At 40.6% G+C, this 20,281-nt stretch overlaps 1 protein-coding gene across 2 annotated transcripts in view; it reads left to right on the top strand.

Moving 5' to 3' along the window:
- Positions 1 to 20,197, top strand: part of LOC131948566 (G-protein coupled receptor 54) — a 93,649-nt gene extending 73,452 nt beyond the window's left edge. For both annotated transcript variants that reach the window (XM_059310167.1, XM_059310161.1), the window contains exons 5-9: positions 4,933 to 5,056; positions 14,619 to 14,839; positions 15,250 to 15,427; positions 19,264 to 19,389; positions 19,943 to 20,197. In XM_059310167.1, coding sequence (XP_059166150.1) covers positions 4,933 to 5,056; positions 14,619 to 14,839; positions 15,250 to 15,427; positions 19,264 to 19,389; positions 19,943 to 20,197 — 904 coding nt within the window. The remainder of the gene's footprint in view (positions 1 to 4,932; positions 5,057 to 14,618; positions 14,840 to 15,249; positions 15,428 to 19,263; positions 19,390 to 19,942) is intronic.
- Positions 20,198 to 20,281: the final 84 nt, after the last annotated feature.

The following is a 20,281-nucleotide window of genomic DNA, read 5'->3' as shown; positions in this document are numbered from 1 at the left end:
AATCTTTTAACAAATGTGGTCACGTTTTTAATTGCTGCACTTTGAATGTTAATGGACCGTGAAGATCACTGTGACCTATCAGTTCGTTTGTTTGTGACGTGGGTGAAATAAAACGAAAATAGATTCCACATTTTCATGGAATTGTCTGTGGTGGGCTTGATGCGTGGGTAGAAGATAGAAGATTCCTGTATTTTATGAAAGAGACTATTTAGGCATATTGTGAAGGTGGTGAAGGGGGAGGGTGGAGAACTGTAGGAACAGCAGCGTGTTTGCTCTTCCGGTTTCGTTGTTAGGTCCAGTTTAACTGAGGGCTAAGTTGAGGGCTGTGGTAACGAGTAGGATTAGGATTTGGGTTTGGGTAGGAGATAGTGATAGGTCATTTTGTGAACAGCTTGATAGTCTTTATATACTTGGTCATTTTGTGGAACAACTTGATAGGGTCTTTAAACACTTGGTCATTTTATGAAACAGCTTGATAGAGTCTTTAAACACTTGGTCATTTTGTGAACCAGCTTGATAGAGTCTTTAAACACTTGGTCATTTTGTGAAACAGCTTGATAGGGTCTTTAAACACTTGGTCATTTTGTGAACAGCTTGATAGAGTCTTTAAACACTTGGTCATTGTGTGAACAGCTTGATAGAGTCTTTAAACACTTGGTCATTGTGTGAACAGCTTGATAGAGTCTTTAAACACTTGGTCATTGTGTGAACAGCTTGATAGAGTCTTTAAACACTTGGTCATTGTGTGAACAGCTTGATAGAGTCTTTAAACACTTGGTCATTGTGTGAACAGCTTGATAGAGTCTTTAAACACTTGGTCATTTTGTGAACAGCTTGACAGAGTCTTTAAACACTTGGTCATTGTGTGAACAGCTTGACAGAGTCTTTAAACACTTGGTCATTGTGTGAACAGCTTGATAGAGTCTTTAAACACTTTGTCATTTTGTGAACAGCTTGACAGAGTCTTTAAATACTTGGTCATTTTGTGAACAGCTTGATAGAGTCTTTAAATACTTGGTCATTTTGTGGGACAGCTTGATAAAGTCTTATAAAGACCAACTCATTTTGTAACCCACAGCATCGGACCACAAGTAGTGTTTGTCAAATTCTGAAATAAACAATTCAATTAAAACAAATCGATTTACAAAAACTTTAATTAAAAAAAATACATTAAAAATACAAATTGTTTATTGCAATGTTCGCATATTTTTTCACACAACGTTCAAAAATTTAATTGAAAATATTTTTTTAATTAGAATAGGCATCCTCGTCGGAAAAATAAAAATTATATTTGTCATAAAATTTAAAATATGTTTATTATATTATACGTTATTATTTATTTTTGTCATTATATCGTACTGTTCATTCATTAATTATCCCACACCCTATAAATACGTTTCTTAATGAAAAACACAATCAATACCGTCTAGGAAGAAAAATAATCAAAGAGCATTAGATGTGGCTAATTAATATCTTAGTTGTTCAAACCATCGGCTCAATTGATTGGGCGCTATTTTTAGACAGAAATGTCGTAAACAAAATGGCCAATCTGTGTTAGCCCCGCCTATCTGGTTGTCCTGTTATTGGAACATTTGTACTTTAATTTTTTAAATGTTGTTGCGTGGTGGTATGGTAGACAGGGAGTGGGGGGGGGGGGGGGGGAGGGTGCTTAGGGACTGTCAGTTGTTGACGTGTAGGGGCCATCGCGGTATTACCATCATAGTCTGGCCATCACAGTAAGGCCATCATTGTCGCGCTATCATAGTGTGGCCATCATAGACTAGCCACCAAGAACAGACAATCTAGTCTAGCCACCAAGAACAGACACCACCAAGAACAGACAACCTAGTCTAGCCACCAAGAACAGACAATCTAGTCTAGCCACCAAGAACAGACACCACCAAGAACAGACAACCTAGTCTAGCCACCACGAACAGACAACCTAATCTAGCCACCAAGAACAGACAACCTAGTCTAGCCACCAACAACAGACAACCTAGTCTAGCCACCAAGAACAGACAACCTAGTCTAGCCACCAACAACAGACAACCTAGTCTAGCTACCAAGAACAGACAACTCCGTCTGGCCCTACCTCTGCTGACGATGCTAGCACATACTCTGTGACTTTGTTTATTTGCGCGCCATGATTGGGCTTTGACTCCACACCGTCTAGCTGCAGTCTTGTGGGAATTGTGGGCATGTGCGGGACTGGTGTGCGGGGATGTGTGGACAAGATTGGATTTGTTAGAACGATGTGAAAAATTCGTCTGAAAAACAAAATTACTTTTTTTTTAAAAATTACTTCCATATTTTCCGTGGTATTTTTCCATCGTTTAGTGTATGCTAATGTATATTAGCAACAGTTAATTCGACTGAACTAATGTAGTGGTAGGTCAGCGTGACCTGACTCCCACGCTGAATGTCCATCTGCACGTGAGGTCAGCAACAGATTTGCTCACCTCGTCTCTACCACCATAAGGTGTTCGGCCGTGTATCGTGGCTACTGTAAATGGATTTTGTTGGTTCAACTTGAATGGATCATAGACATAGGTTTCTGTCAATGTTTGATATATTTCCGGTAATCGGAAGTGGTATTTAACGATATTTCCGTTTTCTCAAATACCCTAAGAATTGTATACTTTTATATCATACTCTCATAAAATATTCTAAGACCATTTAGCCCCATTGGGTTTACTGGACACACGAGCGGTTTTGTCAAACAATTACACCCCCACCCCCACCTCACCCCGCCACATTTCTATAGCCCACTGGAAGTGCAATCCCAACCCTTACTAGAATATAACATTACACGAGACAGTGTAGGGTAGCTCATTCCCGCTTGATTTCAAATACTAATTAAAATATGAATATTCTATGGAAACAATAAATATGCTATTGGAAGAAACGCCAGGTTTGTATTTTAGACCAGTACAAACATGTCTGGACATTGAATGAATCTTGGACATGATGTCTGGACATTGAATGAATCTAGGACGTAATGTCTTGACATTAAATGAATCTTGGACATGGTGGCTGTACATTGAATAAATCTTGGACATTGTGGCTTGATCAATTTTGGACATGATGTCTGGACATTGAATGAATCTTGGACATGATGTCTGGACATATAATCTTGGACATGATGTCTTGACATTGAATGAACCCTCTTGACCTCCAGTGACGTAACCATTCCGGCATTCTACTCAAAGTTCACAACGTACACAAACAGCAGGGTGCAGGCCGGGTGCCGGAAATTGCCGGCAAGCCCAGATTGGCCAGCTAGCCGTGACAGTAAACCACTTAAGTGTGCGGCCCCTGCAGCAGCGAAGCCCGCCGTGAGTCTGACCGGCTCAAGATGGCGGCCAGAAACCCTCGTGACGTATGCGGCCTGTTGATTACTTCCTGCGACTCGTGGGTAGAGTGGTACAGACTTCTCGCCCTTTATTTAATAGCAACAAATATTTACACTTCAAAGATAGACCAAATTACTTCCCCCAGTTTTTTTATTTCCCTTGGAACTCCACCTCAAGTTTAATCAGTTTAAAAAATGTTTTAGAGAGGGCAATTTATTTTATTATGTAAGGAAGACTGAACTTGATATTTGATATACTTATACTTGTATATCATTTGCTGAGACCGAAGTTTTACTTGTTCACCCGGTTGATCCGCGCATGCGCCTCGTACTAGTACGTCACATGTCGGAAATGTAATTTGAATAGAAAACGGTGATCATATTCCTAATCTGTACATCAAATTTGAAACATGTTTTCAATCCGTTTCAGTGAGGAATAAACTGACTGAACATATATTGATTTTGTACATGATAGAATTTGGCCAATCTTTGAATGCACATCAGGGGCGTAGCGGGGGGGGGGGGGGGGCGGGGGGTGCGGACCGCACCGGGTGACACCATTTAGCGGGGTGACACCAAGGCAAAAAATAGCAAAATATATAGAGAAAAACTCGAGGGGGGGTGCAAATCGAAAGTTTGAGGGGGGGGGGGGGTGCAAATCGAAAGTTTGAGGGGGGTGCAAATCGAAAATTTGAAAGTTTGTCCCTGGGAAGGGTCTCTATGCCTCTGGGGGGGTGACACCATTAAGTGCCGCACCGGGTGACACCCGACCTCGCTACGCCACTGATGCACATATATTAAATGTGCGGTTTTTAAAAGTAGCTTAGATTTAAAAAGACTTCTGGTTTATTACACAGATCTTCTAAAGCTTACACCATTGTTTATAAACTACTCAAGTACATCCTATGTAGCTATCGACACTGCCAATAGTAATACCTTAAAGCCTAATATATCGTCCACCCTATAGTCACGTGACCTCTCCCACTCTATCCCCAGGTATATCGTCATCGTCCACCCTATAATCACGTGACCTCTATCTCCAGGTATATCGTCATCGTCCACCCCATATAATCACGTGACCTCTACCCCTCTCTCCCCAGGTATATCGTTATTGTCCACCCCTTATAGTGACCTCTACCCCTCTATCCCCAGGTATATCGTCATTGTCCACCCCATTTAGTCACATGACCTCTACCCCTCTATCCCCAGGTATATCGTCATCGTCCACCCCATATAGTGACCTCTACCCCTCTCTCCCCAGGTATATCGTTATTGTCCACCCCTTATAGTGACCTCTACCCCTCTATCCCCAGGTATATCGTCATTGTCCACCCCATTTAGTCACATGACCTCTACCCCTCTATCCCCAGGTATATCGTCATCGTCCACCCCATATAGTGACCTCTACCCCTCTCTCCCCAGGTATATCGTTATTGTCCACCCCTTATAGTGACCTCTACCCCTCTATCCCCAGGTATATCGTCATTGTCCACCCCATTTAGTCACATGACCTCTACCCCTCTCTCCCCAGATATATCGTCATCGTCCGCCCCACATAATCACGTGACCTCTATCCCCAGGTATATCGTCATCGTCCACCCTATGAAGGCCAGATCCTGGTGTACTGTGGAGAACACGAAGACGATGTTGCCCTGTGTGTGGGTGGTCGCCCTTGTCCTGTCTTCACCGACACTCTACGTATGGGTGAGTACCATTGGAGGTCTTGTCTCAAGGTCTTCTAGCTCTGCAGGTCTTGTGTCTCAAGGTCTTCTCTGTGGGTATTGTTTCAAGGTCTTCTTACTCTATAGGTCTTGTGTCTCATGATCTTCTAGCACTGTAAGTCTAGTCTCAAGGTCTTCTTACAATGTAGGTCTTGTGTCTCAAGGTCTTCTAGCTCTGCAGGTCTTGTGTCTCAAGGTCTTCTACCAATGTAGGTCTTGTGTCTCAAGGTCTTCTAGCTCTGCAGGTCTTGTGTCTCAAGGTCTTCTAGCTCTGCAGGTCTTGTGTCTCAAGGTCTTCTACCAATGTAGGTCTTGTGTCTCAAGGTCTTCTAGCTCTGCAGGTCTTGTGTCTCAAGGTCTTCTAGCTCTGCAGGTCTTGTGTCTCAAGGTCTTCTAGCTCTGCAGGTCTTGTGTCTCAAGGTCTTCTAGCTCTGCAGGTCTTGTGTCTCAAGGTCTTCTACCAATGTAGGTCTTGTGTCTCAAGGTCTTCTAGCTCTGCAGGTCTTGTGTCTCAAGGTCTTCTAACAATATAGGTCTTGTGTCTCAAGGTCTTCTAACAATATAGGTATTGTTTTAAGGTCTTCTGGCACTGTAGGTCTTGTGTCTTAGGTCTTCTTGCTCTGTAGGTATTGTTTCAATGTCTTCTAACAATGTAGGTCTTGTCTCAATTTTCTTGAATTTTTGTTTTTGACATGACGTCAAAATACTTAACATGACGTCAATCGTGACGTCACTGCCGGCAATGAAACAACGCTACCGTTAAGCGCGAGACTCAACCAAATTGTTTAGTCACGGGCCACAAAATTGGCAGCTTAACGCGGACGAGACAGTGAAAATAATTCCACTCTCGACAATTACTGTCTTATTATTTTTTTGTTCCTATTTGGGGGAAGGGGGGGGGGGCGACACAAGAGAGTTCTGGAGGTCTTTGACCTTTCTTGAAATAATGACCACCCCAGACTGGACGTACTGTAAAAACTAAGATTAACCGCAATCTGAGACATTTATTTACATAACCTTGCCCGTCACTACTTTTCTATTAAAATGGTTGGTGAATTGATCGTTCCTTATGTAACAGATAAGGTTGGGTCTAAACGCCCGAACTGGCAAGGCATCCCTTTTGGGCGCTTATATGGGTGATATAAGCACTGTGACCATGGCCATCCACAGAAAGTACACGTCCCCCACACCCACACATCCCCCACCCCCACACACCCACACGACCGATATCTTGCTCATCTAATCTGACACGTGACGGCCGCCATATTAGTTTATTCACGTTGTTCCCCGTCCACGGGCCGATAGAGAAACCCGGGGAGTCGTCTGGTTTGAATGGTGTAGTACACTATCAGCTACCGGTCGCGTCTCCGATTGATGGCCATAATAAAGTGGTCCAATGGAGGCTTACTTCCCCTGGTACCCCCGTCAATCAGTCATTGACAAACCCACACCCCTAACTCGCGGGTCTATCATCTAAAACTTGGATCGTGAAAAGAAAACGAAACAAATAAAAAGATTATGTATAAGCTGTACTTTAAAAAGGCGAATCCAAAAACGAGTCAATAAATTTGTTTTGCCGTAATCGTGGCCCGCTTGAGAAACAAACCCCATTCCCTATTTCATTTAATAGACCTACAATTTAGTTTAGTATTTAGGAGAAAACTAATAAGGCTCACTTTAAAGTATCGATGTAATTTTAATTATAGCAGTATATCGACTTATATAAGTAAAAGTATGACAGTAGGTCGCACTCAAATGACTGTAATTATACCCCGGTCGGCTAATTAAAACATTTCTTTGAAAGTTCTGTAGAGAATTACTAGCTTCCGGGCGGACTTTCGAAATGACTTTTTAAATTAAATTTTAGAAGTAATATGGTTATATATATTTTTTTTTTATGTTTCCCGTGAAGTCTTTAATGCTACATCGCAACTCTGTCTAATCATAGACTTCGTGACGTTATTTCAGGAAATAACTGGCTTTTAGAAAACATATTGCGCAAAGAGTTGAACTCCAAATCTTGACCTACATTCTTGTTCGATATTTCTTGATGAAGGAACCTCACAGCGTTGATAATGGAAGTTTAGCGTGTGTATAGCAGACGTCATGGCTGTGTCAAGGCCACCGTTTGACGAAGAGGCAGTGAGCAGAAATCTGTCAGACGACATAGAACCCTTGTCAGGCATAGATCGCTTATTTAAAATTGATCAGCGGCGTCATAAATCAGACAAACATCGACCTCTTACATCGATCAGCGGCGTCATAAATCAGACAAACATCTACCTCTTACATCGATCGTTCCACAAAAATATGTCCGAAACCAAACAGCCATTTTCAATGTACATGCAATCACTCGACGTTATATCTCAATCATACGACGTTATATTTCAATCATGATTGATGCTGAAAGGGAATAAGTTGAAGGACGATTACAATCATACAACAGCATAAGTATTAACAAATAACAATTTGGGTGAATCAGCAGAAAAAACTAGAAAGTCAAGATCTGAAAATTCCCCATTATCACGTCACCGACTAGTTTACACATCTGTCTGTCTAAAAAGATTTAAAACAAATTTAACAGAAACTTTTTTTTTCTTAACGTTCTTTTTATCACATTCGGCCTACATGCAAAATGTAAAAAAAAGTGTTGTCTAATTAGTAAATTGGTTGGGGCGACATGAAACTATAATTAAATTGCATGGAGTGTTTGGCAGGTACCCCTATAAAAGTTAAACAAAAATCAGTTAAATTAGAGTTTTCGTTTAGATTTGGTTTTATTTCTGTAAGTTATAATTTAAAAGCTCAGGTCATCTCTGGTTCATTTGACAAAGCTGGAAGCTATACAATCGACATAACAATATAAGAAACTGTCTGATAGTTTTTTTTTAATAAATGGTGTCAATCAGGTATGTAATTAAATTATTTATAACTAGTGTTTCTTCCAGACTTTTCCTCCGACGGGGGGGGGGGGGGGGCACTTGATATTGTCGAGGAAAGTGGAATAAACTTTACGCGGGGGGGGGGGGCGGACGCTTGTTAATCCATGTTTTCTATATAAATTCCACTTTTTTCGGGGGAGGGGGGGTAGACTTTCTTGGGGTGGGGAGGGGGGTAGACTTTCTTGGGGTGGGGGGGGGGGTCACCGACCCCCTCCAAAGAGATGCCTGGAAGAAAATCTGTTTACAACTCTTTCAAATATTGGTGCGATTTAATTTTGTCATGATTGTGAAGTAAATATACTCTTACACTGAAGTAAATTTATTCTTACACTAAACTTTACAATTCTCACCTGAGGACTTTACGGCTAAAAACTTTTTACACAATGTTATTCCAACACCCCCCCCCACACACACACACACACATCAATTGACATATCAATATCTGAATTGTCAAATAGACATCAATTTTACGATATCATCAATATTTCAAACATCAAATGTATGACATCCATCCTCACAAGAAATACAATGTTCTCTAATTTGTAGCTGTTCAAACCACACAAATATTTAAATTCTTGATTAACAAATTACAGACCATCATTCATTCACGATCTAAGAATAGGGCACTATATAATGCCTCTTGTGATATTATGATGGGCGTTATATAATGCCCTTATTGTGATATTTCCCATCAGAAATTGTCATTATTTGGATGAAAACACGATCGAATTGATCAGTCGGTTTGGCCGAGACTCGTATGAATTCAATCAAAAGAAAAATTGATGACTTTTTGCATGGAGCGACATTTCTGTATGAATTTTTCCCTGGCTACTTTTTACTGTACAAAGCCATTTCCTGTTTGCCAATCCTGGAGCCGCTCAACGGAGTTTTATGTCAAAAGTTTGGAACAGATTTTTTTGTCCATTTTAGTTTTTATTTTTCGGATGATTTTTTTCTTATTTATATTATCAATTGTTGAGTGAACGTTTTATTCTTTTTTTTTTGTAGTTATTTCCCGATCTTTTAATTTCCTTGGTAGAATATTTTGGCTACATTTTTGTTAAGTTATTTCCGCTTGATAATGACAACAGTTCTGTTGTAGTCTTCAACTTTTTTGTGTCTTAGCATATTTATCTTACATAACATAACCTCAGTAACAGAGGCTTACCCCTATTCAAATGCATATCTCACATAAATGATACGAATGCTTTCTCTGATACGAATTTTGAAACGTTAAATCAACATTAATGACAAGCTTTCTTTTCTAGTAACAAACTTGACAAACGTTATAGCCGACCTAGCAACAAACTTGACAAAAATGGTAGCAGACCTTGTAACAAAATTGACAAAAGTGATAAAAAACCTATTAACAAACTTGACAAAAGTGATAGCCGACCTAGTAACAAACTTGACAAAAGTAAAAGAAGACCTAGTAACAAACTTGACATAAGTAAAAGAAGACCTAGTAACAAACTTGACAAAAGTGATAGCAGACAGATCAACTCTTTAAACAACACAGCTACGCGGCGTCTCAACAATGTTCACATTTGCTTTAAATATGACCATAAAACTCCCATTTCCGGTGTGACCTAACCTATTTCCATCTTGACCTACCTCTTGAGGTCGTCTGCTAACGATGCCAACACCTGGAGGAGGTGTTTGTGTGTGTATGGGGGGGGGGGGGTGCGCGGGAGAGAGATTCGGACTATTGTATACTGACGACATCAGCTGAGCTTAAAACCGTCTGAAGTACTTTTGTTTTGTTGTTTTGTTTTTTGTATTCCTGAGGAACAAAGAAGCGTTGAAATGGTTCTGGCTTTTTGTTATGATTTTTTGGTTGGGGGGGGGGGTGTAAAGGGGGGGGGGGGGGGGGGAATCGGCGTAAATAGATGGACGCCATAATAGATCACCGCCCTCCCCCCATCCCCATCTGTTGTTTTACACTATTCGACCTTCATCTGTTGTTGTTCATGGGTCGACTAACTCTTGTGTAGTTTAATAAAATTGTAAAAATAATGTAGACAGAAACTTAAGTAATCATGTTCAATCTATTCGTTCATGTTTTTTTAAAAAAAACCTGTTAGGGCATTCCTTGTCGATCCCACCCACTATTTTTATTGATTCATTGATTGAATCCCCCGGCATTTAATTAAACTTGTAATTAAAACTCAACGCTGGAAGAATTTGTTTTTAAATAAAGATAAAAATTGGTAGCTTTCAACCTTTTTTTTTTACAATTTTGATTAAACTATTTCCCTGTTTCTTGCAAATGAATGAGTTTTTACTTGTTATGAAGACTTTGAGAGGGGGGGGGGGGATAGAAATACATTTAACGCAGAAATAAAAAGAAAAACAATCAGAAATTTAAAAAATAATCTTCATTCTAAAGCGATTTTTATATTTTTCAAGTGATGTTACACTAATTTAAACCACATGATGTCAAAGGTTTGTGTGTGTGTGTGTGTGTGTGTGCGTGCGTGCGTGCGTGCGTGCGTGCGTGCGTGTGTGTGTGTGTGTGTGTGTCAAATTTTTCTTCGTAAACTGCTCCGTTTATTGAGGATGCTTAGGGGAACAGCATGGTCTAGCGGTAGAGCGAGAGAGTTAAAAGCTTGTAACTGTAGATCGCACCTTGAGGAGTGAGAGAAATGCAGAGTCCTAACTGTGGGAGTACACTTTACATCAGTCACACTTCACAATACACTCTACACCAGTCACACTGCACGATTCACTCTATAACACCAGTCACACTTCACGAATCACTCTACACCTGTCACACTTCACAATTCACTCTATAACACCAGTCACACTTCACAATTCACTCTACATCAGTCACACTTCACGAATCACTCTATAACACCAGTCACACTTCAAGATTCACTCTACATCAGTCACACTTCTCAATTCACTATACATCAACCACTCTACATAAATCACACTTCACAATTCACTCTATAACACCATTCACACATTCGATTCACTCTACATCAGCTACTCAACACGATTCACTATAGACAAGCGACTCTGCAGAAAAAATACACTTTTAAAATTGTACACTTTTCTTGTAACTAAAGCTTTTATCTTAACTACACTTTACACAACAGAAACCCCCTAGGTGGGGCACTAAGCCCCGCTCAACAGTTTTAAAGCAGATTTCTCCTGCATTATAGAAGGGCGTCGGTCACAACGGCATGTGATGGTTGCATACAAGCTGCGAGTAGCAGTGTCTAGGCGTCGGTCACAACGGCATCTGATGGTTGCATACAAGCTGCGAGTAGCAGTGTCTAGGCGTCGGTCACAACGGCATCTGATGGTTGCATACAAGCTGCGAGTAGCAGTGTCTAGGCGTCGGTCACAACGGCATCTGATGGTTGCATACAAGCTGCGAGTAGCAGTGTCTAGGCGTCGGTCACAACGGCATCTGATGGTTGCATACAAGCTGCGAGTAGCAGTGTCCAGACTGCCGGGAGCTTAGCGTTTTATTTAGCTCAGCTCAGACGAGTTTTGCATTACAATCTAGGCCAGACACCACGTGCACTCGAGGCCATCACTCAGACGGGCCAATTGTTGCTTAAAGTGGCCCTTAGACTTGGATAGACTTATGGCCTTTAAACGATTCCTCCCGGACAGACGGCGCTTGCTGCATCATAAAAAATTAAGACATTGTGACACATGTATGATATACAGAGCTTATAAAACATGTATGATATACAAAGCTTCTTCTGCTAGAGAAAATTCTCAGCACTGTCGTCATGATACACCGTAATATATATATATATATATATATATATATATATATATACATACATATATATATATATATATATATATATATATATATATATATATATATATATGTATATATATATATATATATATATATATATATATATATATATATATATATATATATATATATATATATATATATATATATATATATATATATATATATATATATATATATATATATATATATATATATATATATATATATATATATATATACATTAAACATTTTAATACAAAAAGTTCTGTTAAAACATTTACGAGTAGGGCCTAGAGTCTTACATATAAAGCTGTAATAGTTTTCCACTATCATATAGGAAAAAAAATGTTTATATTTAAATTATTTAGTTTTTTTTAAATTGTCTTTAATCAAAATTTTAATTGGCTACAAGCCCAATTTTTAAAAACTGTCTTTAATCAAATTTTTAATTGGCTACAAAACCCAAGTGCATTCAGCCCTTTTTATTATTTTTATATCAAAATATTTACATGAAATATTTAATGAAATGAAATAATTCCACGGGTTATGAAGTCAGTGAGTATAGAAAATATTTTACACAGTTGGTGGTTAGCTTAGGGCTTCCATTCACTGAAAAAAACATTCTTAAATTAGGTCAAGCTCCTGCCATCGTTAAGCTCTGAGGTCAAGCTTCTGCCGTCCTTAAGCTCTGAGGTTACCCTAGCACGCGCGGCTGTAGATATTGATAATGGCCGATTTGTCAAGAAAATGGCTGACATTCCTAGCTCCGTGGAGCGGGTTGCTTTCTTCAGGTCGCCATCCATCATCGTCTGTTGGGAGCGTGCACACATTTTCCCGCCAATTTCCTGGCTAGGCTAGGACAAACGGTGCCTAGTTTATTCTTAGTCTGTGTGGTTCTAACTGGGTTTGTGTTAGTTCTAGAGCACGCCAGGCTACCCCGAGAGGTCTAGAGATCGAATCCCGATCGTGTCTGTAGTAACTAAGGCCACCGACTCAGGCTAAATTGGGTACCTTGCTATAAAGGCGGCTATTTTATTTAACGTAGCTGACGTCATTGATCTCATTGAGTCGTAGAATAAAAAATTGACGCACTTCACTGGCAAATTCCTCCATTTACTTTGTTGACAAACTTTACATTGTCTTGAAACTAAAATCATTGGCCTAATCAAGTACAATTTCTCCCGTCGCTAAACCACTTCTCACGATGTAACAATGGGGAGGGAGGGGGGAGGGGGTGAAACCACTTGTGTGACCTCGTCAAAGATGGCGTCTTTTCTACCTGACATTAAAGGAAATGGTCGAGTGCTTGATTTGTTAGGACAATTTTTATTTGATCAATGAATGAATTGACATTGTTTCAGCCAGATGATCAAAGCATTCACTCAACAAATTTGTTAGGACAATTTTTTGTTTGATCAATGAATGAATTGACATTGTTTCAGCCAGATGATCAAAGCATTCACTCAACAAATTTGTTAGGACAATTTTTTGTTTGATCAATGAATGAATTGACATTGTTTCGGCCAGATGTTCAAAGCATTCACTCAACAAATTTGTTAGGACAATTTTTTGTTTGATCAATGAATGAATTGACATTGTTTCAGCCAGATGATCAAAGCATTCACTCAACAAATTTGTTAGGACAATTTTTTGTTTGATCAATGAATGAATTGACATTGTTTCAGCCAGATGATCAAAGCATTCACTCAACAAATTTGTTAGGACAATTTTTTGTTTGATCAATGAATGAATTGACATTGTTTCAGCCAGATGATCAAAGCATTTACTCAACAAATTTGTTAGGACAATTTTTTGTTTGATCAATGAATGAATTGACATTGTTTCAGCCAGATGATCAAAGCATTCACTCAACAAATTTGTTAAACGTGGTTAGGTTTAACGTGACTGGTTCTAACGTAACTGGGTTTAACTTCATAGGATTTTAGTAGAATTGGTTTTACTTTAAATTAGTTTTAATTTGAATTGGTTTTAATTTGAATTGGGTTTAATGTAAGTGTCTATGTCAAAATTAATTGAAACGATACTCTATAAATTAAAGAATGAAAACTTCAAGGGATGTAGACGCCCTAGAAAACCATTTGATGTCTAAGTCTAAGATAAGACAATCCTTTGATGTCTAGGATTAAAGATTGACGGACCTACACGACGCCACTTCATTACATCAGCGCCCCCCCCCCCCCCCACTCCATATTTCCCAGACAATAGATAAAAGTTATTGTTATATGTTCTTTAACGTGAAGTTCGTAAAATCACATTAAATGTTGAGTCATGTTTTTTAAAATAATTATAACAATCATAATTTGTGACAGTTTAGCATCTTCTTTCAGATGTCTTATTTGTGACATTAATTATCTCTAATTCGTCATAATCCATCTCTAACACTTTATAACCAATTTTCAACAGTTCATTAACTCATAACTAATGTATAATTAACTCATCATTATCAACATCCTAACAGTGAACCCATGGCCAATTAAAGCACTAGAGTTTTTAAGTTAATTGACGTCAAATATTTAACACGACTCAACAATTTTTATCCCTACATTATTATTATATGAAAGAATGTAACAGTAAGAGTGGCGTGTTTTTGTGGGATATTTCAAATTTGGTGACGTCATAGATGACATGTTTGACATGTTGGGTGACGTGTGTGGTGACATATTTAGTGACGTGATTGATGATATACATTTTGGGTGACGGGTTAAGTCAATTGTTTAACCATATGCTTGATGGCGTGTTTTATGATGTGTTTGATGACGTATTTGGTGACGTGTTTGATGACGTATTTGATGACGTGTCTCCTCCACCTGCGGCAGGACACCGAGAAGAACCTGTGGTACAACAACCGCACGCAGGTGGTGCTGGTGCTGTGTGCTGATGTCGGCGTCCCCGACAACCACCGCCTGATCTACTCCGTCTACCAGCTGCTCATCATGTTCGTCCTCCCCGTCGTCGTTCTCTTCTTCTGCTACTTCTTCGTCATACACGCCCTGTGGCTGTCTTCCCGGAAGTTGATGCAGATGACGTCACACGACAGGTGAGTCCTGCCACGTGGGGTCAGAGATTTCAAATCTTGGGGGAGGGGGGAGGGGGAAAATACGCTACTAGGTTGTAAGAGTTGTAGGTAAACAAGCATGAGCTAGAGGTACTGGACGGTGGGGTAGAGTTTGCCTTGCATTCAGTGAGGCGGACGATAAGCCTGGAGCGACCGATACACAGTAATCAAACCGATATCCAAGCCAGTTAGTTGGAGTTAGCCGTGTTGAGGCCTGCCTGGCTAATGGCAGACACCTCCTCAGCCGGTGATGACCATAAAGAGAGAAAGGAAGGTCGTAACATCTTCGCAAAAAGCCCAGCTTGGTAAATTAGATATACAAATAGAAAAAAAACTGCACTTTTGGAGTATGTTACCTATAAATAACACCTTGTCAACCCCCTTGGTTTCAGTGGTTACAACACAGTTTCGACGATCGAAGATGGCGGCCAGTGCACGCCCCCTACAGCAGATGGCGCACACGGACAGTCCCCCTGCTCCCAGCGACACTCACACATCCGGTCTAGGCGGAGCATGCTCAACAAGGCCACACGGGAGCACAGTGCTGAGGTGTTTCGTGCGAGAAAACAGGTGAGATACGTGTGAGGTAGGGGTGAGATAGGGGTGAGATAGATAGGGGTGAGATTGGGGTAAGAAGGGTGAGATAGGGGTGAGAGGGGTGAGATAGAGGTAAGAAAGAGGTGAGAGAGGGGTGAGATAAGGGTGAGATAGAGGTAAGAGAGGTGAGACAGGGGTGAGAGAGGGGTGAGATAAGGGTGAGATAGGGGTGAGATAGGGGTGAGATAGAGGTCAGAAAGAGGTGAGAGAGGGGTGAGATAAGGGTGAGATAGAGGTAAGAGAGGTGAGACAGGGGTGAGAGAGGGGTGAGATAAGGGTGAGATAGGGGTGAGATAGGGGTGAGATAGAGGTCAGAAAGAGGTGAGAGAGGGGTGAGATAAGGGTGAGATAGAGGTAAGAGAGGGGTGAGATAAGGATGAGATAGAGCTAAGAGAGGTGAGATAGGGGTGAGAGAGGGGTGAGATAGGAATGAGATAGAGGTGAGCTAGAGGATTTAGATAGAGGTGAGATTGGAGTGAAAGTGAGATAGATAAAGATGAGATAGATAATTGGTGAGATTGGGGTGGATAGGAGTGAGATAGATAGGTGTAAGATATGTGAAACAAAGACATTGAGCTAGATACGATCACCGCATTGCCACATACTATTTACTGCACATTAGCAATCACACTACCGTCCCTAACTACCTCACGCTACCGTCCCTAACTACCTCACACTACCGTCCCTAACTACCTCACGCTACCGTCCCTAACTACCTCACGCTACCGTCCCTAACTACCTCACGCTACCGTCCCTAACTACCTCACGCTACCGTCCCTAACTACCTCACGCTACCGTCCCTACCCACCTCACACTACCATCCCTACCCACCCACACTACCTCCTCTACCCTCCTTAAACTACTGCCCCAACTCCTTACCATGGTTTCTCTCATGCGGACACTTGAAACTTCGGGGGGGGGGGGGGAGAGGAGAGGGGGGGGGAGCGGACTTAATTTCCGGTGTGGAGGTGCGAACACTGCAAACATTTTATATTCTCAATATAAATTCTATTTCGTTCGCCCCCCCCCCCCCACACACACAAAAGATAACCGAAAGAAACTCTACCGTATTTCATTCCACCGCTTATAATTTCCTCCCCCCCCCCCCCCCACCTACTTCCCATTGAGAAGTTGATCCCGGATCATTTCCCGCCTTTCATGTGTCCAGATTTTTCTGACAACCCTGACACTCGTCTGCCGACACTTGGGTTACGGTAGACTCGAACCTTCACTCACCGTCTCGACCACACGCACTCCATCATGTTTGTTTGTCTCTTCTAAGCCCAATATGTGTGTCTTTTCTCTCGTGTCTCTGTCTCTTTTCTGTCTAACATGTGTCTTTGTCTCCTTTCTGTCTAACATGTTTCTCTTGTCTATCTACAAATGCCAGTCTATTCTATTTCTTAATATTTACCACAACTTGGGTTTTTTTTTAATTCCTAATCTTTTTTTTGACGATTGAAAAATTAAAGTTAGTCACGCGTGTCACTTCATGACATTTGACACTGTCAACAGCGACTGGCACGTGTGACGTCATGACATTTGACACTTTCAACAGCGACTGGCACGTGTCACGTCATGACATTTGACACTGTCAACAGCAACTAGCACGTGCAAGCATGTCTAAAGCCGATAGAAAGCTTCCTGTGTTGGCATTTCAGACCCCCAACTACACTTACCTCGTGTTATTATGCCGGGCACTTATTTCAACTGAGTCGACTCATTTTAGGTACCCTTGCAAATTAGGAGATGATTCAGCGATCGCTCAAAAATCATTCTCTCCCTCTCTCTCTCTCTCACACACACACGCGCGCACGCATATATATACACACACACACACAATCTATCTTAACAAATGTCTATAAAATTACTCTGACCAACTTTGTGCTCAAAATCTGAAGCAGCACTTGACGAAAGCTACAAAGACAATTGAATACGTCCTTGTGCTTGAAGTCCTTTCACTGTCCTGTCCGGTCCTGATTAAGGACTATTTGTCTCTTCTCTTAAGCCTCCGTAGTTCAACCCTCTGATTTCCATGAATAAATTAGCATAAATCAAACTCGAGTAAGACGTTAGTATGACACGGCACCAGAATTTCCGCCATAAAACTAACGAAAAATCAATAGCCAAGACGGGCAATGACGTCATAAAAATTCCAGTTTATGATTTAGGTGTCCAATTTGTAAGATTCTTGTACCGCAAGGGACGCAACCCAACAACTTTACACGATTAAACGACAGCAATACCTTATGTGCAGTGAATAGTTTACACGGGAGATAAACCTTGTTGTTCTTTAAATAGCATTTGTATTCTTCAAACACACAACACTAATACAATAAAAATAACATTGTGAGTTGGTCTAACTAGGTACAGTTTTAGTTTTCTCTTTTAAAATGTCGACTAAAATTGAGACATTTAGAAGCAGACGTTCCAAGGACGTGACTTCTAGCTTGCCCGATGCTGAGGTTAAAAAATATATTGTTTTTTTTTATTTCGATCCAGTTTTTTATATTAACCACCTACAGACCCAAACAATTTCTTTCCGCTCACGTTTCCAATCATTTTCTTAACCCTATCCGTACGGCAACAATTTTTTTTTCACTGGATTTATTTGTTTCTCCCATCCACCCCTTCCCCCACCCACGACTCCACCTCACTTCCACCCCCTCCCTCCTCGAAACGAGGAACTCCGCCGATTCGGTAGACTTTTCGCCAGTACTTGTTTTTATTGCATCTGACCTGTAAGCCTCGAACTATTCGGTCGCTTGCTGGACAAAAATCTGGCACGTAGAACCTCACGAATACAAGCTGGTGTGCCAATTTGCACTGAACAATTACACAGCTCTCCTAGCAAACAGTCATTTAGCTGAGCTCAACAAGCGAGATTGGTTAAACTCACAGAATTGTTAACAGTTAAATTTTCGGAATTGTTAAAGGTTAAATTCTCGAACGTGTTGTGAATGGGCGGATGTTTATCGACCATGCAAAGATCAAACAGATTTTTTTTTAATGTTGTCATGTAATTTGTTATTTGAAAGCATTATTGATGAACTCTCCAATCACGAAGTCAATTATTAACACAAAGAATTGCATCCATTGTAATCATCCTTTGTTACGCTTTGTATGGCTACTGCTGAAAGGTTTTAGAGGGAGATAAAGACTTTTGTAATCAATTAATATTTTAAACTTGGTCAAAAACTCAATTGATGTTTCCGACAATCTTTAAAAAGTTGTATTTCAAACTTAGCTACTTGTATTCAAGAATATTTTTTTTCTATTCCGAATACAATAGACTTTTTTCTAACGAACTTTTAAAAATAGCAGCTGAACTTTTATATTTCTGTCTTCACTTGGTCGTTTTTAATATCCTTTATTAATTGTTATAACAAAATCATTATACGTTGGTTTGCCTTTGTGGCCTATTCCCCAAACTGTTATCTGTGATGGCTATTCCCCAAACTGTTGTCTATGATGGCTATTCCCCAAACTGTTGTCTATGATGGCTATTCCCCAAACTGTTGTCTGTAATGGCTATTCCCCAAACTGTTGTCTGTAATGGCTATTCCCCAAACTGTTGTCTATAATGGCTATTCCCCAAACTGTTTTCTGTGATGGCTATTCCCCAAACTGTTGTCTGTGACACATCTTGACCACTCGTATGCTTGTAATGATGTCTGTGTGTGTGGGGGGGGGGGGGAGGGGAGGAGTGACTACTGTCCTACATGCTATTAGCATACAAAGTTACCACACATATATGCAATCATACAAACATACATACACAGCTATGACATTGTGATGTTGACCCACAGGTCATCAAGATGCTGATTACCATCATCCTAGTTTTCCTGTTGTGCTGGGGCCCGAAGTTGGTGTTTATAGTGCTACAGAAGATCGGCTTTAGCTGGGTCTATCACCAGTCGGTGTTCTTTGCCAAGGTAAGACCAACACCAGTTGGCTCTCTGTCAACTTACTTTCTTTAAATTGATAACTTAGGCATTTTTTTGGGTCTCTTTTAAGTTTGAAATTTTTTAAATTTTAAATAAAAAGCTGGCAATAAAAAGATAAAAGAAGAAATTGAGGTTGTGTAGGAAGGGATTAGCCATAACATCGTCTTGGTACTTTTGCTTGGGGCGTTTATCTTTCAACTTGACCACAGTCAAAGTCCTAGCTGGATATCGTGTGCGCCAGTAGCCCACTGAGCGATGGCTAACTTAGCCAATAGAACTCTAATGAACACATCAATTTTCCCAGCTCTCTATAACAATCACATATTATACAGTAGAAATTAAACATGTTTTAAAATTATCATCCAGAAATAAGCAACATCATTATTTTAAAAAAAAATATTCTTTCAGTTCTTGCAATTAAAGAAATCGATGTAACAATTTACAATTCCATATTGTATTTCCATCAAAACTAAATATATACAATAAAAATTATATTTCCATCAAAACATCAGTAAATAAAAAATCAGTTTCTCTCCCCCAGATTGCCATCTTCGGCCTCCCTTTCATCCACTCCTGCATCAACCCCATCATCTACGCCATCATGTCAAAGAACTTCCGCACCCGGATGAAGGTGGCCTGCAAGGCTTACGTCTACAGGAAAACCCACCCCAGCGTCCATCTCGGGAAACGCCTGCTCGCCGGCTCCGACCTTGAACTTGACACCCGCTCGACCAACGGCACCGTGCACACGAAGATCAGCCTGCGTCAGGGCAGCAGCAGTCAGTCGGACACCTGACGCCACCTGCACTGTTTTGTCTGCTGCTGCTGCTGCTTCGGCTGCGGCCTGTTCAACCACGCCAGGGCATGTGCTCACGTGACC

This window comes from Physella acuta, unplaced genomic scaffold (assembly GCF_028476545.2).
Source record: "Physella acuta isolate Inbredline_101_S28 unplaced genomic scaffold, ASM2847654v3 ptg000059l, whole genome shotgun sequence".
Classification (NCBI taxonomy): Eukaryota; Metazoa; Mollusca; class Gastropoda; family Physidae; genus Physella; species Physella acuta.
The sequence above is the reverse complement of the archived record's forward strand: the minus strand, read 5'-3'. Positions and strand labels throughout refer to the sequence as shown.